This window comes from Atheta coriaria, unplaced genomic scaffold, assembly GCF_025399875.1.
Source record: "Atheta coriaria isolate IRGN ID8LTWV9N9 unplaced genomic scaffold, Caltech_Dcor_3.1 hic_scaffold_9_pilon, whole genome shotgun sequence".
Taxonomy (NCBI): domain Eukaryota; kingdom Metazoa; phylum Arthropoda; class Insecta; order Coleoptera; family Staphylinidae; genus Dalotia; species Dalotia coriaria.
In genome coordinates, this window is record NW_027045451.1 from 7,050,370 (window position 1) to 7,075,115 (window position 24,746).

Below are 24,746 nucleotides of genomic sequence, written 5' to 3' on the forward strand. Positions count from 1 at the left end.
AACCTCACTTTATAAACGATCCAATCAAGTTTTACATTTTTTGAACAAAAGTATAACTATATCGACCTATAAATCTAGTTTTAGAACTTTTCAATTTTCTGTCATTGAAAAACAAACACACTAGGTAACTATACTTTTAATAGTTGACTTGATTTAATTTACGTATTTGTAGGAATATGTATGTTCTGACTTCTTTTATGATCATAAATTATATCATACTAATATTGTACCTCAACGGAAAAATGTTGTATGTATGGATGTATGGATCTTTACTATTTTATGCATATGCTACTGAATACATTTTAATAAAACTACACTATAATATAGCTTAAATAGCAGAATAATACCTAAGTTATAATTTATAAATATTTTGTGCGAATTCTTCAAAATATAGGTACCTAAATACCTATAGAAATGTGGATAATTGGCAGAGGACGTGGCGGCGGCTAGCGTTAAGACAACAATTGACAAGATTTGGCGTTTTCAAAATGGGATAACGTCATTTTACAATATTATATTGAAAAAGGGAAATATTTCAAAAATTTCGAAAATATTCACGAAAAAAGGCGATACGAAGTTCTCGGTGTTATAGGTATAGGGGAAGGTTGCTTAAGTCGTACCGTCACGTAAGTCGTACCTCGGTCTTTTCTCTAACTTGAAGGCACTTTATGCAATTTAAAATGCTGTATTCGGACAGCATGAAATCATACTAGAAACATATTCTTTAATTAGTTCCCGCCGAATCAGAATTGAGAAGTTATGCGTAAAAATAGTTTTGCTCCTCGTGCTCATCCAATTTCTCGTGGAGCTTGAAAGCATTGGTGGTCAGTAAAACACCACTAAATATGTGTTGCTTGTTAAATATTGGTTATACACCTATCCATGTATTGTTTTCTACATGGATTTTGTTACATATTCCTTCTGATATATTGTTTAAAGTGGTTTTAAACGGGAAGCACATGTTTGCTAACTCATACCCCTTTGCGCTTTTTAAGTCGTACCTATAGAACATATGGGACTCAAGGTTTCAGCTGCGCCACGAAGCGGCGCTACGGTTGCGCGCCGAAGATACTTTACTAGCGTGATGAGAATAGGGAAGATAGTATGATTCAGTGCCTCAAATGCAAAATTTGGATGCATGACAAATGTGTTGGGGTGTCCAAACAAGTAAAAAATTCCTTGCAAATAAATATATTATTATTAAACTAATATATAACTATATTCTCATTTTGATATTACTTTGGCATAGGTACGACTTAGGGTATCGATGGTACGACTTAACAGACCAGTTTGTTAAGTCGTACCGTTTACACATTTTTTTAAAATCGATGTTTTACAGAAATATAAACATTTCTGATTAATTATTCTCATACAAACTAAATCAATATTAACTAAAGCAGGTAAATATGTCGAAAAACTGACATTATGTTGCAAAACTTTCAATCTAGAGCCAATTGTATTTTAGAGGTACGACTTGGCCAACCTTCCTACCTACCTACCTATAACAATAAATACCTATAAAATAAATATATATTATCTATATATATAAAATTTGCGTGTCACAGTGTTTGTTTCCATACTCCTCCGAAACGGCTTTACCGATTTTTACCAAATTTTATATGCGTATTCAGTAGGTCTGAGAATCGGCTAACATCTATCTATCTATCCCTAAGTAATAAGGGTTGTTCACCCTTAACTTTTTTTAATATTTGGACGAATATTTTTGTTTTTATTTTTTTATGATGTGGCATTAAAAAATACATACAACCCTAAATTTTTAGTTTTTTATCATTAACCCCTATTTCTTTTTAACCATTTTAGTAATTTAATCATTTTTCATCCCGCCCAAAGAAAATGTTTATATGCGTATTCAGTAGGTCTGAGAATCGGCAACTATCTATTCTTCATATCTCTAAGTGATAAGGGTTGTTCACCCTTAATTTTTCTTTTATTTTGGTCGAAATTTTTTGTTTTTATTTTCTTAATGTGGCATTAAAAAATACATACAACCCTAAATTTTTGGCTTTTTATCACCAACCCCTATTTTTTATAATAAGTAAGTTACTTTTTGTCTACACTAAAATTTATCTAGGAACTAGAAATAATTTATATGGCAAAACAACGTTTGCCCGGTTAACTAGTAAATATATATAAATAACTATAACAATAAATATTAAAGTAATAATAACAATTCTAATATAAGAAATTGAATTTTTCGATTGCCTATTAATCAAGTCGTAGAAACTATCAATATTCTGTCGTTGAAGAACAAACAAATAACATAACCTCAACGTACCTATATGTTTTTGTATACTTGTGTGATCATAAATAACATTTTATATTGAAAGTTAAACTAGTAATAAGCCAGCCAACTTTCATTTTTCCCTTTTGTTCTGTATTGTTTATTCCTAGATTATTACCGGTACCTACCTATTATTACACGAACCAAACATTCAAACAAATATGTCTGCAAATATTAAGCGATTGCGGTTTCGCTTGCCTTAGTTATTTTTATTGCAGTTGCAAAAAAGGGTAGTGTTGCACTCGCAGAGAAGAGTTTTCGAGGCGAACGTGACATATATGTACGTTTGCATGTAGTCGTTTTACAACCGTCCGCTTCTCGTTTTACTAAAGACTTTTACCGACGCGATAATTAACCAGATGTGTGCGCCGTGGGTTGGGAAACGTAGCCAGTGCGGCTGCAATCGAAGTATGTGTATTCAGGAGTATTCCTCGCACCGCCGCCCTTCGCTTCCTTCGCCTCGCGCGCTGGAACTCAAATGCGTGTCCTATAGGAGCGCACGAATAAATGAGTTTTCGTCGTTCGTTGCGGTCGAATTGTAAATTGCCCTCGATCGAATTACTCCTTTTATTACCACCGTAGACTTTTATAATAAAGTCGATATGGAAATGCGCGCAGCGTGCAGTAAAAACCTGCAGAAAGAGAATTTACATCCTCGAAGGACGAAACGCAAGTATTATATGCGTGTAGAACTCTTGTGGTTATTTTAATATAACGAAAGTCGTTCGCTTGTACCTTCGGTCAAATTGAGCTGATAATGCGACACAGTTGATGGTATCGGCTTTCCGAATTGTATGCCACAAATTAAGTCATTTCGAAACGGTTTCATACGCTCGTAAATTACCACCCGCTTTCAGAGTGTATTGTGTAAAGTGCGAAGAGATTTTCAAGAAGCAGCAAGTTTGATTTTTGCGCACAATTCCGAAGGAAATTAAGTTGCATATTTTGTTGGCAACTAGAGGAGTTACTGAGCTGCTGTCTGTGAGTTAGTTGACTGTGGCAAAGAAACCAAATATTGTCGGCGGTCTCTGTTATGTTTTTGAGTGTCAACAGCGTTTGATCTATGGAGCGGCGTCTTTTGCTACTAGGATGACAAGTAATATGTTATCATTAGGGATTCCTCTCTGTTTTTGGTTATAGGATGGTTTTTTAAATTAGTTTTAACTTCTAAGATAGGCAATTAACCAGGAAGTTCACAAAAAATGCAAAAACAAGCAAGATATAATTTCCTCAGTTTCAAATTACCAATATGAATATAAAACTGGTAATATTTTGTCAAATAAAAGATTAAATTTTGTTTAAACTATGAATTTGTCATCTCATTGAAAATTATACGACTATTCAGTAACTATGTTTTAATCCCCATTCAACCCTAATTTTACAGCTTCATTTCAATAGTTTAAATTTTTGGTAAATTCCGTGTTTAGGTATTACACACTCTATATTTGATTAAAATGCATTGTTGTCGTGTTTTATTTTGTTATTCAGATTAAACTATTTAGATTGGGCTACGATAATTGTATTGCACAATATTATGTTGAAATCTAATATTTACCTACAATATTATATAACGTGTAAGGTAGCTGAAGCTCATAAATAATATTTTAACTATTGTAATATTATTCATTACCATAAAATATGCCTGTTGAATTTTACCTATTTGCACTTCAATTTTACAATTGGATATATTTCAATCATTAGACAATCAGTAGAAAACAACAATGCAACACTCTTGTCTATCAGGTTGACATTCGGTGGCACAACCCAACACAATGGCGCATTCAAATACTGCACTGTTTCATATTTTTAAACAAAAGTTAAATTGCACGACTTTACTTTTTTCTAATTTACATAAAATGATATTTTTGCCTTGCAATTCATGATTGCAAAGGTTGCAAACTGATCTCCAATTAGCTGATGCATTGATGCCATTTACAAACTCTCACGTCGACCAAGTTTTCTGATTTTTTGCTAATGTATTTTTCGAACTCAATTTAGAGATACCAGCGGCATCTTAAATCAGCGTTGTTAACTAACATAGTCCTACAGTGCGGCGCTTAAAAAATCAGTAATGAATCATCAAATCAAATATGTATTTTTTTCATACCGTGTAAATATTACTACATTTAGATTAAATAAGCTATAAAAAGGCAATTATATTGACTGTTTGATAATGCTATTTTACTGAACACAAATATACATTTTTAATGAGTCATTCTCCTTACATAGTTAACAAAAAAAGCGTAAATAATGATATTATATTATATTCTTAGCCCATTTAAAAAGGACAATTGCTATATGTATATACTGTAAAACATATTGGCATTGACAATATAAACACAAGTCATATGCTATTAAAACCGTGTTGCAATTCATTGTACATACATAATAATATATTCCCTAATAGGTATTTGTATATACTCATGCCACTATTGTGTTTTGCATTTAGTGTATGTATGACATGGAATGAATAACATTACAATACCAGTGCATGACTGCCGTGATGGATGCAATTTTACACATCTTCACTTAACATGATACAATTATATAATTTGTTCAGGAATATCAATGCTCTTATGAAATACACAGATCTGAATAGTCTAGCTTCTTATTCGAGTGAATTCAACATTAACAATTGCTTTAAAACTTTGGTCTGTGAAGTTTCCCGAATTTCACCAGCCAAGAACATTTCATCTACCACAGTATACACCTTGTAAAAGTTGAAAACAAGATCTAGTTCACATACATTATGGAAGTATTCATTGAGAACTTCAACAAAATTATGAATTGCCTCTAGGTAACATAAATTATTGTCATTTACATCAACACATATACAAAAGTATAACCCAGCGTAACGTCGGTAGACTATTTTAAAGTTTCTGAACTGTAATTAAACATTTTATTAGTTAAACCTGCATGATTTTCTTTCAAGATAACTTACCTCAACAAAATTTGTATGTTTTGCATCTCTCACAGTTACAACTGCATGTACTTCTTCAATTAACTTCTGCTTTTCATCATCATCAAAGTTCATGTACCATTTTGCTAATCTGGTTTTACCAGCCCTGTTTTGTATGAGAATGAATCGAATCTGCAAGAAAGAATTGATATCAGATCCACCCACTAAGAATGAATGTCATGGATGACCCATAACTACACATATGACTGCATTATACTCACCATGATGATATATTATTATTCTGTTTCGGGTACTTAAAACTATATATTACAAACAATAGATATTTATTTAGACTTAAGGCTAAAACTCCTAAAACCGATTAGAATGTATTTGTGTAAAACTGACAACTGGCGTATTGGCATTTGCGGCATTCATTACTTCTTGTTGGTAAAGCAGGAAGTTTTGATATTAAATTGTGAGCGACATCTACCTGCGAGTTTTAAAGCAATATTACAAACGTTTAGTGATTTATACTATTGCTATAGCATAATTATTAGTTTTAATAAAATTATTGAGTTGCAAATAAATTGAATTAAATTAATATTAATTAATAAATATGTCTTATTAATACACTAGTTGCTACACATTTTTGAATTGAAAATCCTCTCGTTAGATATCGAGTAGTTCACGAAGTGACTACCGAAACGCCGTGACAACACTTTCCTAGGTTAGTCATCTGTAGTAATTTATGTTAATTTAAGATTATCCTAGTTTAGACCTAGTTTACTTCGGTGGTCTACGCGACAGATAATACAAAATGAGTGTTTAAAATGAAGTGATAAATTTAGCAGCGTCTACCATTCACTGTCTTCAAATGCTAAATGATTTCAATTTAAACTCAACTCTTTAGTGTTAGAACCACTGACAACCTCATCAAAATGAAATCGAACTGCTCATATTTATTGTTCTTCTTCTGGTTTGCATGTATTATATCTGTGCAAGTACTGCTCTTTATGAATGGATTTCTTCTGACGCGAGTCTCCCAATTTAAAAATGCAACTTGTGATGGGATCATTGATTGTGAAGGCCCTGATAACAGCTGCAAACAGTCAGATTTGCTTCCAACACAACACAAGGACTACACAGGACAGACATGTATTAAAAAGAAAACTAAAGTTATGATATTGCTAGTGGATGCATTCCGATATGACTTTGCACTATACAATGACAGTATACAAGACCCAGAAATGTACCAGAATAAAATTAAAGTCATCAACACTTTACTGAATGACCAACCTAATCATTCAAGATTATTTACATTTGTTGCTGATCCACCAACAACCACAATGCAGAGATTAAAAGGTTTGACTACCGGAAGTTTACCGACATTTATTGATGCTGGATCCAATTTTGCATCACATGAAATCAATGAGGATAACATTTTAGATCAGGTAATATATTTAAAACTTTATAAAAAAAAACAAAAAGTAGTAATTTATGGTTTTAGTTAGTAAATAATGAGTACAAAGCCGTTTTTATGGGTGATGACACATGGACAGGATTATATCCGCGTAGATTTGTGCGTAGTTTTCCATATCCTTCATTTAATGTGTGGGATTTAGATACAGTTGATGATGGAGTGTTGGCTCATTTATACAATGAGATGGATTTTGATGATTGGAAGCTGATTGTTGCACATTTTCTTGGAGTTGATCATTGCGGTCATAGATATGGACCAAGTCATCCAGAAATGTCGCGGAAACTTACACAAATGAATGATGTCATTGAGAAAGTTATAAAAAGATTGGATGATGATACAGTTTTATTTGTTATTGGTGATCATGGGATGACTAGCACAGGTAATACTCAATTTATAACATAGATAATAAGTTGTTTATATAATTATTTTTTTAGGTGATCACGGTGGTGAAAGCACCAATGAAATCAACGCTGCTATGTTTGCGTACTCAAAACGTCCATTTTCGAAATCACTTTACGCCCATAACAACACAGTAAAACAAGTTGATCTTGTTCCTACGTTATCGACATTACTAGGTGTGCCCATTCCACACTCAAATTTAGGTTCTCTTATTCATGACTGCATCCCGGCTGATGCACATACATGGAAACAGGCGTTAATAGCAACCTGGGCGAATGCTCAACAATTAACGAATTACATTCGCGAGTATTCTAAAACATCACAACTATTCCCTGCTGATCAGTTATATAGAATTTTCGGCATGTATGAAACACTCAAAATAGACTTCCTGAAAGTACGTAGTGAAGACAATGCACAACAATTTGCACAAAACGTGAATGATTTTATACTCAGCACGAGAAAGATGTGTGAAGAAATATGGATACAATTTGACGCGTTTAGTATGGCTCGTGGACTATTACTAATCTCCACCGTTACAATATTTGTTTATTTAATAATTGAAGGATCTGCGGATTTGTCTGAGATCGTAAACAAAGAGTTAGTGATTGCGTGTTACACGTCGACTGCATTTAGTAGTCTGGTCGGTTTTCTCCTATATTTTTTTAACATCGCGCCTGTTTTAATGAACACGGTTTACTTCGCTGTGGGTTTATCGGCGTTGTTAGTGCTGGCATTTATAACCGTGCGGAATTTTCAAGAAATTTCAAGTGAATTATACACAGCTAGTAAAAGTAGGGATTGGACTGACATTATAAACCGCGTTGTCTTAGCTTTTAGTGGACTTATGTTCCTTAGCAATAGTTTTATTCTGGAAGAATCCAAAGTAATGTTGTTCTTTCTTCTGACATTGATTTTAATACAACTCGTGCAATATACACTTACCAAAGTAAAGAACAAGAGTATCACGTTAAAATTACTCGCTAAGAATAAACTACTACTGTTAGTTTTGATAATGTGCGTAATGATTAGAGTCTCGATGAATTACTGGCGCTGTCGCGAAGAGCAAGGCTGTAATAACTCGATATTTTTATCATCAAAGACCATTGGTGGACGTGTGGAATGGGCGATTGCAGCTGTGACATCAGTTGCCTTCATTGTTGTATGCAGAATTTGGCTGAGAACATGCGGTAACTTAAATGGATTGTCATTCACCGTTTTGGTGGGAAAATTTGGACCTACTACTGCTATGGTGAGCACAGCTGGATTTTGGATATTGCATGGTTTACCCACGCATACGAAGACCAAACTTTTGGGGGCTATGCAACCGGATATTCTCGCATGGCTTGTGTACGCCATTACAATTCTTGGAATACTCACAGTTATAATTCAACCACTTTGTGTTTATCATTTGAATGATAAATCGAAACGACTTGAACTGGAAGGCGATAATATCATCCCACAATTAGCTAAACATGTGTTTGATAATAAGAACAAGAGTCCGCCAGTTGTCTATGGACTTGCAACTGTTTACAGTGCAGCGTTTCTTTTGATTATTATCAATCTTGTATTAATATGGCTGTTGGTATTAGATTATGTCGTTGTGCCATCTTGTATTGCGCTGTTGGTAACCATCGGGTTAGCTTTGCTTGTAAATGCTATAGCGAAGTTTGAAAATTGTAAACACATTGAAGATTTATTGGAAGTTTCGCCGACTCAGACGATGATATGGTTTGCTGTGTCGATTTATATGTTTTATGCAACTGGACATCAACCGGCATTCCCGAATATTTCCTGGGAGGCTGCTTTTGTCGGAACTGTAAAACCAGATGGAGAGTTGATCAATCATGTAGTGCCGGCCATCTTGGTTTTGATCAATACTTTTGGGTCCTATATCGTGATGGGATTAAGTTTGCCATTGATCTTGATTTCTCCATTTTCCTTCTATGTTATGATGCCGAGTTTCATTAGCAAACGGAATAAATTGAGCTTGAGTCGTGGGGAATTGGAATTGTACGATCGCAATGATAAAGTCGGGAGTAATATCTTTAAATTGTGTTGCAACTATTCAATGTGTCACATTATAAGGGTAAGATTGGTGTTTTTATATATGATAATGTAATGTTTTTACATCTTTGTTTGATTTTTAGGTCTTCGCTATAATGCTGTCTTCTACAATACATTGTCGGCACCTAATGGTTTGGAACGTATTTGCACCAAAGTTACTGTTCGAGGCAATCGCTTTATTCATCACTCTAGTATCAGTATTTCTAGGTTTTGCATTATTCATACGCGTAAATCATCAGTTGGACAAGTTTGTTGTCAAACTGAGTAAACAAATGAGCTAGTCAATTGTAAAGTTGTATTTACATAATTAATTCAGACTGAATTACAAGACAAAAACAATTTGGCACCTTATAAATCTCCAAATTGTAAGAAGAATATTGAACCAAACATCTAAATAAATTTAATAAAGCCTCAACAAGTCATGTGATAGTACTCTTCTACCGATTACACTTTAACAAGTGTTTAACAACGAACATATCGGTACAACTCTTAAATATAGTCTAGCTCTTGTTTCTCCTAAGATATTTATAGGTATCCTTAGAGAGAATGTAACTCATGCCGGCGGCGACAGTGGTCGCGCCGGTGAAGTACCACAGCGATTCCAGCAGTGGATGGCCGACATAATGGAAGACAGGCGCTGCCAGCGTCGATCCCACCAGCAACAATTGCACTGCAGTGTTTACTTTACTAATGAACGTCGGTGCTAGCTGGGCTGTGGCGTGGGTCATATCGAAGTAACGACTAAGCGTTTTCTATAAATGTAAATTTGCACAAGACTTTATTTTTAAGTAAAAAATAATAACTTACTGGTGGTGGCAGTGATTTGTATCGAATTACAAATGCTGCTGTAACGAGAATAACATCCCTGGCGACGATAATGCCGGTCAGAGCAATCGGGATCAAATTGGCGTAAGTTAATGTAAGAAACAAAGTTGCAATTAACATTTTATCCGCGAGCGGGTCAAGGAAACTGCCGATTTTCGATGATTGACTTTCCCAGGTTCTTGCAATCCAGCCATCCAACTAGAAATACATTTTATTTAATTGTGAATTTAAGTATTTATGACTGAACGTAAAAAATGCGCAAAATTGAAGCCTTCTGTTAATTAAACACTCACCAAATCCGTTAATGCTGCAAAACCAAGAACCCCTAAAGCTAAATCAAAATCAGACTGAATAATCAACATCCCCAAATAAGGTGTGATAAGAATCCTTCCTACACACAGCAGATTTGGAACGGTGTAAATATTTTCGCGTTCGATAATTTCCTCAACTTTTCCTTTAACTTTCTGCTTGGTTTCCTTGATGTCACTGAGCATAACTCTGCTCCTCTCCTTGAGTCTTTCCTCTGCATCTTTCAGCCGTTCCTTTCTGCCTTCAATGTATGTCTTCAGCTCAGTCTTAACATTTTCTCGTTCCCTAAACACCTCCTTTTCACAGCAATAATTTGTGGTGAGTAGGGTGCATGCATGCTTAGTAAACCTAGGTCCTCGAGCTTGCAGCAACTGGGCAGTGTGTGTCTGGAATATGCCATAGTTGGTGTAGTAATTAATACACTTTAATACGTTTTTCTGGACGACACTTTGCTTGACTCGGGCTAATACACATCTTGCATTACACACAATCATTGCATGTAACTCTTAGATACAAAACAGTTCGATGGACATATTGCGTATGATACAAATACATATGATGAATTACATAACCTTAAATTTGTCACGACAGTGATTGGAATTACATCGGCATATCATATGTTCAGTATAATTCTTATAATCAAAGAATTTTTTTTAACTATTAACTATATTAGTGTTTCTTAATTAAAATGAGTGCAAAGGTTGTGCTAAAGCAGGCCCGTGAGGCGATAGATTTGAAGAATTATGCGGAAGCTTTAAATCTTAGCAAAGTAAGTAGTGTTTTGTTTTATTTTTATTGACTCAAATGTAAAGTTTATTGTTGTAGAGTGTATTAAAAGAAGATAAAAATAATTATGTAGCATTAGTTTATGCGGCATTGGCCTCTCAGGAAGTTGGTGCAAAAGAAAATGCAGAGCATTATTATGAAAAGGCAACTACTTTGATGCCTACAAATAATTTAGCTTGGCAAGGATTAGTCAACTTTTATGATAAATGTTTAGAGACTAATGATGATGTTAAAATAGTGAGAAAGCTGTTAAAGACCTATGCTAAACAAATAGAAATTGATAGGTATATGATATAATATTTGCCTATAGTTTCTTTATTAATTGATTAATTTTAGTTCTGATGAAAAAGTATTAAAAATAATATCAAAAATTGAACGACCTCAACTAATGAATATTTCTTTTAATGGTGTAATAAATACTCTCAATAATTTGTTAGTTTTGGAATCATTGTCAGTTGGGATGAAACAAACGATTCTTGCAACCATTTTAACACTTTTAAGTAATAATAAAGTTCCAGAAGTTTATTACAACTTGGTAAGGATTTATTTATTTATGATTAAACAAAGAAACAACTTGAATTGCTTATATTTACAGCTTGAAACTTGTTATACAGCAGCTAATAAAGAAACATTAACTGAAAAGGAACACTTAGCACATTTAAAAGTTTTGTACGTGAAACAAAATTTCCAGGTTTTGTTTGATTCATTAAAGAGTTTGCCCATGGAATATTTGGGAATTATTGATTGGGAGTGTGAAATATTCATTAAATTTTATGTTTTACGCGACGACAACTACAAAATTTTATTGGAACAACTAAAACAAGTGAATGAACAATTATTGACTTTGGATACAAAATATACCCGACTTGCAAGAATTATAATTGATATTTTAAAAGAACCTAGTGCGGATCCTTTAGAAGTAAAAGATGCATTAGAAGATGGTAACTATATTGTTATAATTTATGAGTGTGCCCTATTTTTAAAGTAATTAATTTTAGTTGTTAGAGAAAATCCGACTTTCTTTTGTGCTTGGGTTATTTTATCAGAGTGTTATTTGGAACTGCAGTTTGAGAAAGAAGCGATACATGCGATTTACACAGCTGGGACCTTGTTAACACCGAAAACTAGTAGTAACTACCATGAGAGGGTGGATTTGTTGACTTGTTATTGTTTCTGTAACAGTGGTAAAGATGAAGAGTTGAAGAAAAGTGTCAATATTGGTGAAAAGGTAATGTTTGCTATTGTCTTATCATATATTTTAAATTTGAAAGTAATGAATTACAAATTTTAGAATGTAAATGAATCAACTGCAGATGAAAAGTTACTCATTTCTCTACTGCGCGCACATTTAAATCTAAACAACGTCCAAAGCGCTAAACAAGTTTTAGATAAGTTTGATAAATCGTTCAAAACTCACCATCTTATGAAAGCACTGGTTTACAAACACGAAGGGGAGTCATTTGCTGCTATACAAGAATTGGAACAAAACGTTCAGGACTCTTCTGAGTACTGGTTAATGTTGGGAGACTTGTATTGGGTTGATCAGACAGGCAAATCATTAGTGGCTTATCTAAAGGTAAAGTAAACATCATAATAATTAAACGCTAACGCCATAAACTGTTGCAATTTTGTAATTGTTTAATTAGGCAACCAAAGCGAACCCGAATTTGTTTATTTGTTACGAACGTCTTGGACGTTTCTATGAAAAAGCTGGAGATTTAGACAAGGCAAGGCGTTGTTATGAAAAATCCGTTAAAATTAACCGTTCAAAAAGCAGTTGTATTGAGTTGAGCAAGATTTATCGAAAACTGCAGAAATGGGTACGTTTTATATATTTATATCTCTATACAACATTACCAAATTTATTTATTGGATTTAGGATGAAAATTTATCATTATTACTTTCTTTAACATCCGGTAATATTTCTATCGATAATACATGGGCATTTTTCCAACTTGGAATTCATTATTTTGAACGTGAAGATTTTACAAAATCATTAAACGCGCTGCGTTTGGTGATTCGATTGGAACCTGACAATGTTTGTTGCTGGGAGTGCATTGGTGATTGCTACTTTTCTGGTGGAGCGTATACGTCCGCTTTGAAGTGTTATCAAAAAGTGAAAACAATCAATGAACATGCATTGTATCCGATGTTACAAACGGCCAACATTCGAAAATTGTTAGGCGAGTTTGTTGACGCTCAGAAAGAGTTTGAATCCATTTTAGATATTGATGGAAATTACATACCCGCGTTGAAAGGTATCGCGGAAACTGTTTATTTGATTGCCAAACAACATTTTTCTCGACAGTTGTATGGTTTGGCACGAGACGCATTGCAAACTTCTTTAAATTATATTTCAAGGTAATTTATTTTTGTAAATTATCATCTTTGTAACTACTTTAGATCTGTTAAAACTTATATTAAATTTTTACAGAGCCCTTCGTTTAAGAGCTTCTTTATCATGTTGTTGGAAGATTGCAGCGGACTGTTGTTATGCTGCTTCATTACTACCGTTTAAAAATGCATTCCTCTCTGTGTCCGCGATAATAAACGATTTAAACGACGATGATAGTTGTCCAATTTCGGATGAACTACTCAAATATGCTATTCAATTGTATTGCAAAACTTTAAGTTTAAACCAGAGCAACGTTTACATCTACCATGACTTGGCATGTTGTTATTTGCAATACGCTAAGCTGGTTAGAGACAAAAATGAAAAAGAAGACTTTTTAAAACATGCATTGACAATGATACAATACTGTATCAACAATAATGCGATGAATGCCAAACATTGGAATGTGCTGGGATGTATTTTCTTTCAAATGCAACCTAAAAAGATAGAACTCTCGCAACATGCATTTATTAAATCGTTAACACTAGACAGAAACAACGTAACAAGTTGGACGAATTTAGGAACTTTATACTTGTACCTAAATGAACTCAAACTTGCTAATGCAGTCTTTTCATCAGCACAGAAAAGTAATCCGAATTATGTAAATTGTTGGATTGGTCAGGTAAATTAAAACAAACGAATGTATGTTAGGAAATAATTTAATATAAATATGTTTAGGCTTTGATAGCTGAGGCATCCAAGATGGTGGAAGCAATGGATTTGTTCAGACATTCGATGGAATTGTCGTATCATCCCGAGGGTACAATAGGTTACGCGCATTGGGTGTGCAAAACTTTGATGACGAAGCGCAGAGATCAAATTATCTACGAGATTGATAACATGCATGCGATTCCTGTGGCTTGTGATGGTCTTCGGTGGTATGTTGGTGAGTAAAGTAGAAAACTAAACTATGTTGCAAAATGGCATAGTTTTGCACAGTCTTCTATTGTTTTGATAACTTCCTTCGTTCGATATTTGAGGAAACTATTATCTCGAATCAGGAACATTTCTAAGTTTAGTATTGTGTCATTATTTGCTCGGAAATCTGCTTCACACACGAAACGTTGTTTGCATTCTGTTTGTGTCATGTCCAGTGAATTGAATGCCAATTCGTTCAAATCCACTCTGTTCGAAAAAAAATTAATTAAGTAATTTAGTATCTACTAAAATCTTTTGATATGCATACTTTTTGATTAAGTCTTGAACTAAATTGTAATTATCATAAATCTCTGTTTGGAATCCTCGGCCGTACGAACCGCTGCTTGTAAAATCATGACTCTCGTGACTATGATCATCTTCGAAATATGAAGGATAATGATGTTCCGGTGCTTGAATGTAGATTTTTTCTGGTTCGCTACTTTTTTTCGATAGGATACCATATTTTAATAATGCGTAGGTTTTACTTGCGAATAAAGCTAACATTATCATCGTTCCCACAACAAACGCGAATTTCAGTTTGATTGCAAGAAACGCCAAGTAATAAAAGTAAGGGTTGTGATCTAAAATATGCAATCAAATGTTTAATGCATTCTTCTTTTATTATAATCGTACTTACGTAGGTGATGCAATTTATGTTTGTATCTTTTTCGCGCAACTTCTTGACCGCGCGCTTCATCCTGTGCAAAACACACGGACACCACCAACAGGAAGATAAACACAGTGCACTTGAACGAACACATTTTGTCAGAGACAGGTGATAATGGTAAAAATTTCAAGGCATCGCTTTTATATTTATGATGATGTTTGTTCACTAGCAGGCGCTAATTATAGAGATCTACTTAACGTTAATTTTCAATATTTGTTTACGCATTTTACGCACATCTCCAACCTAAGTGTGTAGTCCACTTTTAATCTAGGATAACTTTCTTAACTTTTTCTGGTTGGCACTTTTTCTTTTTCACACTTTGTTTTAATTGATACTTATTGATTTATTTCATGAATTTATTTTATAGAAAATTATCCGCACGACGCTTGTGGATGGAATATGTATGGTTTTCTATGTGAACGGCTTGGTTTAATCCAAAGTGCAAAGGAAGCATTTTCAAAGGCAGCGAAGTATTCCAACAAACCTGAAGCACTAACAAATTTAGCTCGCACTTTATATATTTTTGAGGAATATGATGAAGCTATTGAGTGCTATGAAAAAGTTGATGAAAGAAATGTTAATAGTGAGATAGGCTACGCGTTGACATTATTTAAAGGTAAAAGCATGTTTAAAGATCAAAAATTATCACCAGTAATCTTTTTATGTATATATTCAGCTGAACGTTATGAAGAAGCTTATCAAGCCTATGAAAATGTATTAAAAAGCGAACAACTAGAGAGTAAACCAATTCAACCTGATTTATTAGTTGCGCTAGCATCAATGAATTATATGTTTGGTGGACCTGAACCAACAAAAGATTTGTTATTCCAAAGGTATACATTAAATTGTTATGGACTGGTCTGGCATTATTTATCATTATTTACATTTCTAGCATCGGATTGGAAACGAGGTCGCCGTGGAGTTTGTACGCTGTATTGTCGCTTGGTTTACTACACGATGATTTAAACCTCGCAACTCTTACTTTGGAAGAAGTTAAAAACCTACCACACACCGAAGAAAACTTCGAGCACTACGCAAACTTACTGGTGTACACATATTTAATTCAGGTATAAACAAATTGAGCATGATTAAGAAACAATCATACTGGTTTGCTTACAATGTTGTCACCTTTATCATTAGGGAAAATACCGGACAGCCGTGTCACAATTAAGTGGCTTGATACACCGATATCCAAACAGTTCGTCACTGTGGCTGGCGTTATCCGCACTGTTGTATCGCACACGTGATGCAAAACCGATGAACAATGTGATTGTTAAATGCGCACAGGCGTCTTTAAAATTAAAAGGAAACAATCCGAATTTATCAATGGTAATGCAATGTGTTGACAAACATACAATGTTATAAGTTCCAAGTGCTTAACGCGATAATTTTATTACAGGTATTGCCGATGGTCACGGCCACTTCTATTTTGTCTGGTGATTTGCGTAACGCTGTAAAGACCGCCCAGCGACAAGTGCATTACTATCCTAATGATAAAAATGCTTACCAAATACTACGCGTGGCTGTAAATGCCTTATAAAACGTCAGGCCAGCAGGTAATTTCAATTATTTTATAGTTTATTGTGACAGCGAAAAGAAGTCATTTTTAAAATTTTTTTTATTAATCAAGGAAATAAAATCATGTTTATCACATTAATATTGATGTACACATGTGTGTCGATTGCTTACGGACAAGTTTGTCAATATCCCGGTCATTTTGTACGTAAAATTATATTTTAATGATAAAAAGTTAAATTAATATGATGATATTTGTTTAGTGTGGGGAACATAAAGATTGTTGTGGCGGTTGTTGTCTAAATAATATTTGTACTGATGGTAAGTACATAGAACTCTTACAATACTAAAAATTAAACGGTTTCATTTAACTTTTTACTTAGCTACTTTAAACTGTTGGATCTACGATCATTTGTGTTTGTTACATCCATGCATTGGCGAGATGGAGTGTAAAGTCTTTCAAGCTTGGGATGGCAGTGAACCTCAAGTCTATTGTGAATAAAATAAGTACTATTTATATTTAACAACTCTTTTCACTCCAAGTACTTTAAGTTAAGCACTCGTTTGGTAGATTATATGTCTAAAAATAAAGAAATAATTTTATGAAAAATTACAACACATTAATAAAATATGACGTTTTTTATCAATACCTTAATAATTTGATGATCAGGATTGTAGTATTCATACAACCAGATTGAAGAATTGTAAAGTTTTGAGACCATTGTTGTGCGACTGATGTTAAACGGAATGCAAACAGTTTCACTAAAGAGATCCGTGAAGTAAAACACGACTTTGTTCGAAAACTCTTCAATTTTCTTCAAATCTATAAAATGTGATTGGTAAAATAACGCGTAATTAAATTGTAAATAAGTAATCTTACTTTTATGTGTCCCAACTATGTTATGTAAAGACTCTTTTTCCGAATCAAATCCTGATGGCATAAATATTTCCATTACAATCATCGTCGGTTGATTCACATTCGCATATTTGAAACATGGCACCAATGTGCTAATCAAACAATTAGCTGTATTCGTTATTGGATCTATATTCAACTCAAACGCTTCGTTATTCCTAGGACTATCAATATTGTAGCGTAAAATAAACTAAAATTTATAAGATAAGATTAATTTGTAAATATTGTTTGGTAATTTACTTCTGTGAGGACACAACCAGTGCCTTCATAAGAGAGTTTTAGTTTTTTCGTGTTCTTCGGGAAAGTAAATTCTTCCTGTCTTGAAAGTTCTTTCTTTTTGAATTGTGCATTGTAGTGTACGTTGTCATCAAACACAGTTATATTCATTTCTGGGTTTCTTTCATTCATGATAGTTGCGTATCGTGTGATTGCATCCAATGCAACTACAGTATCCTATAGATTATAGAAGAAATAAACAACATGGCGACATGTTAAGTTATTTAGTTAATGAGTTTAAACAGGTTACCTGACTAGATGAAAATCCCCCATGTGCATTTCTTTGATTCAGCAACCAACGCACGATTGCATTGGCATAGATTAAATTAGCATTTGATATTTTGTGCATGAATGACATCAGTACGTATGCCGTTGTTTCAATATCCATTGATCTTGAGTCTATTGGAGCATTCATACAATAAGATTACAGTGCAAATTTATTTACCTACATCTTACCTCGGGTACTGTTCCACCACATAAAGTTATCTTCAGTAATTGCACTTTTTACCAATATATTAAGCCCATTATCGGCCCCAGCATTATCCCCAAGCAAATATAACGCATAAGTATTAATAGCTAATGAATAAACATCAGGATTAAACTGGCCATGAATACAAAACAATGCATTATGACGAACTGTTTGAGAAATATTAAGTTTTGACTCTAATAAATTGATTATCACATAAGATGTCAATGCAGATGTGCTATTTTCCATACTTGCACCACCCTAAAAGAAACAACATCAATGTATCTTAAACTTTATCTGATTGATAATAGTTATCAGGTAAGTTAATTAACTTACCATATCTTGAAATACATGTGAGACAGATGCAAAACATCCATTCTCCAGTTGATGTTTCAAAATCCATTCAAGTGCATTATTTGTAACCATTGGATCAATAAAAATATATTCACTTGCAGCGTTTAAACTGCGCAAAACAAATGTTGTTAGAAACATACTTCCTAACGAATCTAATTCACCAAACGCTGAAAATGAGCCATCATCATGTAAATATTCAAGTATCTTCTGATATCCTATTTGTAGATTTTTTAAGATACGTTTTCTCACGTATGGTAACAAATTATTAATTGATTTTAAGTATTTCATAACGTAGAAGTTGGGCGCCATGACAGCCATAATTTGCTCCCCACAACCAGTGGGTAAAATAATTAGCTCTTCAAGATTATGCATCACAGGCCCCATTAAATCAGAATATAAAACAACTGAAACTGTCTGTGAGCCAACGATGTGATCTCCTGGCACATCCAGATTCCATGTTAAGTTGTGTAATTCTTTCAAACCACATAACAGGATTGTTTTTGTTTTAACCTGTGGGTATCCTTCATAAACAACATTAATTTGTTTTTCAACTGTATCTAAAGCATTTGTTTCAAAATATGAACCAGACCAGTCTTTGCCATGATAACCAAGCTTCATTTGAACTGAAATTGTCGCATTTTGTACTTTAGCAGATCGCAAACGTACAGATTTAATAAAAACTTCATTTGCTGGAATTTCAATGACGTCTTTTAATGCATTTGGATCTAATTCCTCCAAAGTTGTGTTCAGAATCAATTGTATCTAAAAAATATTACATATTTTAAATCAACAACATGTTACTTAAACAAAATATCTTACTGGTAAGCTATAATTATAATAGTTATGCGCAGAAATCTGTAGGTTTAATATCTCGTGTCGGTTAAGTTTTTGCGGAATGTTGAAATCAACAAAAAATGATTTTGTTGTTACAAGTTTAACATTTGTCACACCCACACCATCCTCGGATGTACAAAGAATATTTGTATTCCATGTTGTTATAGAATCCGGTGTTTTGGTCTTCAGTAAAATGGTTCCATGTTTGCTAAAATCAGCAAAAATCTAACTATTATTAAATTATTAATATACTTGTAGTAATACTCTGTGTCAATTAAATCCCAATGCCACGTGGCTGGAAAATACGATCTAATTTCATTCCAATCCTGGTCGACTTTTGCATATTCATCCTCAGTTATGATTTGATAATACGGTGCTAATTTGTTTTGATTTAAAGATTCACCATTGTCCTTACAAGGCTTAGAAATAATCCCTGTGTTTGTAATCATGGCGATTCCAACATTCTGAAAACTTATATAAATATTATTGTTGTTATTTATTGTTATTACTTACATTAAAGTCCTCAAAGGAATCAAAACCCATTGATGAATTGCTATGTTTATTACTTTCTGGTAACATAACATCTACAAAGGATTTTTTTGTAATAATTTTAAATTTCTGATTAAAATTAATTGTTATTGCCTTTTGATTGACTCGTAGCAAACAAACAACTTGGTCTATTTGATTTAAACTCTCGCTGAACAATAAACGGTTGGATAATTTTATTAACATTTAATCGTTTGTTTGAATCCAAGAAATAATTAGCTATATCAACACTGCTGATGGCACAGGTCGATGGTTTTCTTGTTTTTATTATCAGCTTGCTCTCATCACCCGGTTGTGTGTTACCAGTCGTCCATTTTGCTGTTACCTAATACATTATTTGAATTAATTTAAAATTTAAAATAACCTTAGAAGACTGGGCCTTACATTAATCGGTAGACATTTTTCAACGTATAAATTGATACTATTTGAAATTGTTTCACCTTTGTTAATATAAAATACCGTTAAATGTCCTTTGGAATAAATTTTCTCGGGAGTCTTAAACTTGAGGACGAATTTATCGACGTAGTTCTCCATTTTGATGTATTTATTATTAGCAGTACTCAGAGTATTTCCTATTTCATTTTCAAAGTCAATAATTGATTTGTTTACGATGTGATAATACTTTTTTAGCATTAAAATATCGTTACTTGAAGTAATCTAAAAAGAAATATTTAGTTGTAAATCTCTAATTGATAATTTGTGAAAATACCATGTAATAGAAAGTAACATGTTCGTTATGTTTCAATTTGTTTACGGTAAAATAAACTGTAAACTGTTGCGGTGCTTTGCATTTCGTATAAAGCTTTGAATTCCTTTCAATTTTCAAATAACTCGTTGATACAGAATACCAACGTCGTAGAATCAAAGGTGTTGCAATCACATTAGTATAATTTAATGATTTTGCGGTAATTTTAACTTGTTTTACGTTTTCTTTCATTGGTAGAATGCTAAACGGTATGACGCCATCTTGGTCGAACTGAAACACAGCGCATTCGATTGGTTTCAAGTTCCATTCGTTTTTCCACGCGATTTGATAACATATTTCAACTGATTCTTTACTATAATCATTCAGGAAACCTTTCGAAACTTTTAATTTATTTTTATAAGGTAATCCAGGTTGATAGTAAGATGCTTCAGTTAAAAATTTCAGCTCGTACGGTTTTTGATGCACGTTGATGTGAATTGTTTCGGTTTCCATTCGATTTGTACCGTCTTCAGTTACTGTTACGAATACGTTTAATGTTTGTGATTTTACATTAATTTTTGAAAGTGATATTTCGATATTATTAAAGGTAAATTGCGTACAACCATCAGCAAGCTAAAAAACAATAAAAATGGTAATCATTTAGTAATCATAGTTCGTTGTCATATAAATTATACAAACTTACAGCTTGTAACTTGCTGGTTGAAAATGAGGAATCATGTAAATAAGTAATCTTTGCAAATGAATATCCACGTAGACCTTTACCAAATGTATATTTTGCACAAACTTTAAATGTTAGATAAGCTGCACGCACAAAAATTCCTTTAGGTGCGTTTATATAAACTTTATATCGAGGTAGAAGATAATTTTTTAGATAAAATGACTTTCTGTATGTACTACATTCAATATTCCATGTGCCCTAAAATGTTTAGTGTAATGTTGAGTATGAACCATCATATATAATTACATATGTCGTTGAATTAGCCAGTTGGTATTCATAGTGAACAATACCAAGCCGTGGAACCAAATTACTTTCAGCATGTACAGTAAATCCTTGTGGATTTATAATTTTTATATCCAAATGCTACAAATTAATATAATTTTTTTTAAATTAAATTCATATGCAATGAAATCTTACCGTTGCATTATTTGTTGGTAACATATCTTGTGTAAGCTTTACAATCCTAATCTTCACATTATCTCCTTGTCGATAAATATTTCTATCAGTTTCCATGAATATGACATCAGTTCCAGGATAAATCAAAACCGACTCGTAGCTTTTTTTATGCAATACGCTACCACCAGATTCAAGGTAAATTAATAAATCCGCAGTTAAAACTTCCAAACTCTTGTGCAACGGAATTGTCATATTAAAACAATCAGTCTCTAAAAATTTCAATTACTTGCATAAATTTAATTAAAATGTAATGAACTTTTAGAAATATACCTGATTGTAGTACTTCATGATAAACAGTGTGTTTATTCTTAATTTTCATGTCAATTTTAATGCGTGCAGGAAAATATTTACTCTGGAACACTGCACAGACGGTTTCATTCTTTCCGGCAAGGAATGTGCGTGGATAGAGAAATACGAAAGCACTTTCCTCATGTATTGTATAACTATGTAGATATTTATAAAAAATAAGAAAGTTAAATGAAATTTTTAAGTATTCTTTACAAAATTGACTCACTTGGATAGTGTAGTTTTTTCCGTAAGTTCAGCACACAAACCATTGTTGTTTAATTGCAGAATGTAAACTAGAGTAGTTATTATTAAAAGTAACATATTGATACGCGCACAATATACACTGCTAATAAAACCGATTACTAAAGTTGTATTATAATACTACAATCGTATTGTTCAAACAATTGTTGCTTAGTTCAGTTATCATCTTGAATGCGTGCATCTCACATTTCCGCTGAGAATGAACTATGACATGTATTTGACCGCGATAAGAAAATGCAACGACTGCATTTTCATACAGGACAATCCCTAATCATTAGCATCCGTCACAACAATGTTAGTTTATGTATATTATAAACTCATCCTGTAGAAGAAAAAGTGGGTGTATTATGTATATCAACTGGTCTTTATAATTTATATAACTTTTATTATAATTTTTTTCAGAGATAAATCATCGTACATTAATCAACAATTACGAATACTTGACCTAAGTCATCATAACTATATGTACGTTTCAACAGCGTGTCGACTAGCTTGATTCCTGCAATCGATCGTAGGCCAGGTAGCATCGGAATCGCTTCAATGTCGATTTCGCAAGACGATCGAGTTGGAATGCTCTTCAAGTTTTTGCTCGATATCCCGGACCAGGCGATCCCTTCAGTGTCATCGAAAGTTACGATTAAATCAAGCGTGCGATCACTAGTAAAAAACATGAATTAAAATATGATCGTATTAAAATTAGTTTTTCTTACCAGTTATTAATAATACGACATTTAAACTTAAAAACTTTCTCCAGCACTACAAAGTTTGGAAGTTCTGACACGGATAATCGCACATCTCCATAATCAGGTCCCTAAAAATTAAAGATGTTATAAGTTTAATAGACTTACTTATTTAAGGGTATATAAAATATACCATTCTTTGTAATTGACTAGTTTGTAGTCTTCCACGTTCGCCGAGATTTGATCGCCATACAATATCTAGTTTTCCAATATTAGTCGCGCCGCTCAACATTTTTAAATCTGAAGATAGTTTTGCATCCGGCGTTAAACAGTATAAAAATTGGCATACTGTGTTCGGCTGAAGAACGATAGTTTTACCAAAGACACTATCACCGTTTGGTACATTATTTAATGATATAACTGTAATGAAATAACAGAATTAAGTATTTATTTGTTTAATTTCGAATTTCTTACTTACCTTTAAATAAATTGGATGCATCTAATGCTATTTTCTCTAAACATATTGGTCCAGCTGTGATATTATTAACCTGTGCCTCTAGGTACACATCATCATTCTCAGCATTGTAGAACTTTGTCTTGACATCAAGTGGTTTTAATACTTGAATCTTAAAAAATTTCCTAAATGATGTAGGCACTCCCATTGCATTATTATACATAACTTCACATACCAGTCTGAAATTATTATTACTGTTGACTTAGTTTCTTTTACTTTCGAAAAGTTAAATGGACTTACATGTGAGTACCAATTTCTTTGACTTCATGATGAATAACAATATTAACATTTTCATCACTTTTTAAGTTCTTTGCAACTGGATTAGATGACAGGGGCAGTCTTTGGGAGCTTGTTTGCAGGTCAATCTTTATTGTAACATTATTGACTGGCTGCTGTGTCTCTGAATATACACTTATTAAACTGGAGAAAGTCTCTCCCAAATAAATGTTGACTGGACTTTGTGGCAGTAGAAGAAACTGACCAATGGAAAGTGTCTCAGCACCTTGCACAGCTGTTGCATCTTTATGCAGTGCTTCATTTAACAAATTGCAAGGTAAATCTTTGCTATCACATGTTATTGGTAAGGGGCTAGAGAGTGTAGGACGAGTTAATCTCATCACTAGAATATAGAAGTGTTTAGTAAGTTTACTTTTGAAGTAAGTGTTTTACTGTGCCTACCTTTAAGAGAAAGTAAATGTTCTTCTGTGGCTTGCATTTTGATTGTTTTATGCAAATAATCAATAGCTTTTCATTAATGAAGTTGGAAGCTCATTTCCTTCAATTCATTCAACCGAATGCGCAGATATGTCTACTTATTGCACTCTAGTTAAATACGTAACTGTTTTGGGATATATTACACTGATTGTGGAATTTGTTTGGGCGTAAGCTGGTGTTATTGTTTAAATTTGTTCCTATTTATTTATTTTGTTGATTTGCTGACACCTCCGGCTGCCATGCAAAACAGGGTTGGTGTTAGCAGGTGTAAGCGGTGTAAGTTTATCGAGTGAAAAGTAAAATTTGAAGAGGGGAAAAGATGCAATGTTGCCCAGCTTACGCTTTTTGCAATTTAGAATATTTAGGTTTTGGTTAATACATTGTAATTGATATAAACTAAATGATTTAAAATGATAATTAATTGAAAGAAATTGTACATTTGTGGCCTAAACAACGTGAAAATA

The 24,746-nt window shown here is 33.2% G+C and overlaps 7 protein-coding genes across 10 annotated transcripts; 2 read left to right on the forward strand and 5 right to left on the reverse strand.

Annotated features, from left to right (window-relative positions):
• Nucleotides 1-4,456: 4,456 nt before the first annotated feature.
• AP-2sigma (adaptor protein complex 2, sigma subunit) lies at nucleotides 4,457-5,644 on the reverse strand. The gene is made up of 3 exons (XM_065313060.1): nucleotides 5,483-5,644; nucleotides 5,244-5,393; nucleotides 4,457-5,186 (listed from the first exon to the last, which is right to left on the reverse strand). The coding sequence occupies exons 1-3, from the start codon at nucleotides 5,483-5,485 to the stop codon at nucleotides 4,911-4,913; spliced, it is 429 nt and encodes a 142-aa protein (XP_065169132.1). The 5' UTR covers nucleotides 5,486-5,644; the 3' UTR covers nucleotides 4,457-4,910.
• Nucleotides 5,645-5,903: 259 nt separating this feature from the next.
• PIG-O (phosphatidylinositol glycan anchor biosynthesis class O) lies at nucleotides 5,904-9,564 on the forward strand. Its single transcript, XM_065313057.1, has 4 exons — nucleotides 5,904-6,652; nucleotides 6,709-7,060; nucleotides 7,116-9,166; nucleotides 9,228-9,564. Exons 1-4 carry the CDS (start codon nucleotides 6,140-6,142, stop codon nucleotides 9,423-9,425), a joined length of 3,114 nt encoding a protein of 1,037 aa, XP_065169129.1. The 5' UTR covers nucleotides 5,904-6,139; the 3' UTR covers nucleotides 9,426-9,564.
• Nucleotides 9,300-10,772, reverse strand: CLS (cardiolipin synthase). The gene is made up of 3 exons (XM_065313058.1): nucleotides 10,263-10,772; nucleotides 9,952-10,167; nucleotides 9,300-9,896 (listed from the first exon to the last, which is right to left on the reverse strand). Exons 1-3 carry the CDS (start codon nucleotides 10,770-10,772, stop codon nucleotides 9,645-9,647), a joined length of 978 nt encoding a protein of 325 aa, XP_065169130.1. The 3' UTR covers nucleotides 9,300-9,644.
• Nucleotides 10,773-10,844: 72 nt separating this feature from the next.
• LOC135799838 (tetratricopeptide repeat protein 37) lies at nucleotides 10,845-17,185 on the forward strand. 4 transcript variants are annotated; one of them, XR_010550069.1, is made up of 17 exons: nucleotides 10,845-11,047; nucleotides 11,104-11,348; nucleotides 11,401-11,599; nucleotides 11,660-12,005; nucleotides 12,063-12,292; nucleotides 12,356-12,640; nucleotides 12,711-12,884; nucleotides 12,944-13,425; nucleotides 13,499-14,078; nucleotides 14,135-14,342; nucleotides 15,409-15,657; nucleotides 15,718-15,874; nucleotides 15,934-16,108; nucleotides 16,182-16,370; nucleotides 16,441-16,597; nucleotides 16,820-16,877; nucleotides 16,940-17,185. XR_010550069.1 is itself a non-coding variant. In XM_065313056.1 (16 exons), the coding sequence occupies exons 1-15, from the start codon at nucleotides 10,967-10,969 to the stop codon at nucleotides 16,579-16,581; spliced, it is 3,741 nt and encodes a 1,246-aa protein (XP_065169128.1). In that variant the 5' UTR covers nucleotides 10,845-10,966; the 3' UTR covers nucleotides 16,582-16,597; nucleotides 16,820-17,185. The 4 variants fall into 4 exon arrangements, 3 of the variants coding, with proteins under 3 accessions (XP_065169128.1, XP_065169127.1, XP_065169126.1); XM_065313056.1 differs by having other exon boundaries at nucleotides 16,820-17,185; XM_065313055.1 differs by lacking the exons at nucleotides 16,820-16,877; nucleotides 16,940-17,185 and adding an exon at nucleotides 16,672-16,698.
• On the reverse strand, nucleotides 14,338-15,144 carry LOC135799842 (uncharacterized). The gene is made up of 3 exons (XM_065313059.1): nucleotides 15,012-15,144; nucleotides 14,643-14,955; nucleotides 14,338-14,581 (listed from the first exon to the last, which is right to left on the reverse strand). Exons 1-3 carry the CDS (start codon nucleotides 15,133-15,135, stop codon nucleotides 14,365-14,367), a joined length of 654 nt encoding a protein of 217 aa, XP_065169131.1. The 5' UTR covers nucleotides 15,136-15,144; the 3' UTR covers nucleotides 14,338-14,364.
• Nucleotides 16,642-22,541, reverse strand: LOC135799837 (alpha-2-macroglobulin-like protein 1). The gene is made up of 18 exons (XM_065313053.1): nucleotides 22,340-22,541; nucleotides 22,096-22,268; nucleotides 21,787-22,034; nucleotides 21,616-21,732; nucleotides 21,334-21,567; nucleotides 20,655-21,263; nucleotides 20,330-20,602; nucleotides 20,042-20,270; nucleotides 19,913-19,983; nucleotides 19,664-19,863; nucleotides 19,385-19,607; nucleotides 18,548-19,327; nucleotides 18,202-18,472; nucleotides 17,996-18,144; nucleotides 17,710-17,922; nucleotides 17,437-17,659; nucleotides 17,207-17,379; nucleotides 16,642-17,136 (listed from the first exon to the last, which is right to left on the reverse strand). Exons 1-18 carry the CDS (start codon nucleotides 22,432-22,434, stop codon nucleotides 17,104-17,106), a joined length of 4,314 nt encoding a protein of 1,437 aa, XP_065169125.1. The 5' UTR covers nucleotides 22,435-22,541; the 3' UTR covers nucleotides 16,642-17,103.
• A 197-nt stretch (nucleotides 22,542-22,738) lies between these two features.
• On the reverse strand, nucleotides 22,739-24,573 carry LOC135798935 (trafficking protein particle complex subunit 13). Its single transcript, XM_065311924.1, has 6 exons — nucleotides 24,247-24,573; nucleotides 23,809-24,187; nucleotides 23,533-23,747; nucleotides 23,248-23,474; nucleotides 23,085-23,185; nucleotides 22,739-23,031 (listed from the first exon to the last, which is right to left on the reverse strand). The coding sequence occupies exons 1-6, from the start codon at nucleotides 24,281-24,283 to the stop codon at nucleotides 22,794-22,796; spliced, it is 1,197 nt and encodes a 398-aa protein (XP_065167996.1). The 5' UTR covers nucleotides 24,284-24,573; the 3' UTR covers nucleotides 22,739-22,793.
• Between the last annotated feature and the right edge of the window lie 173 nt (nucleotides 24,574-24,746).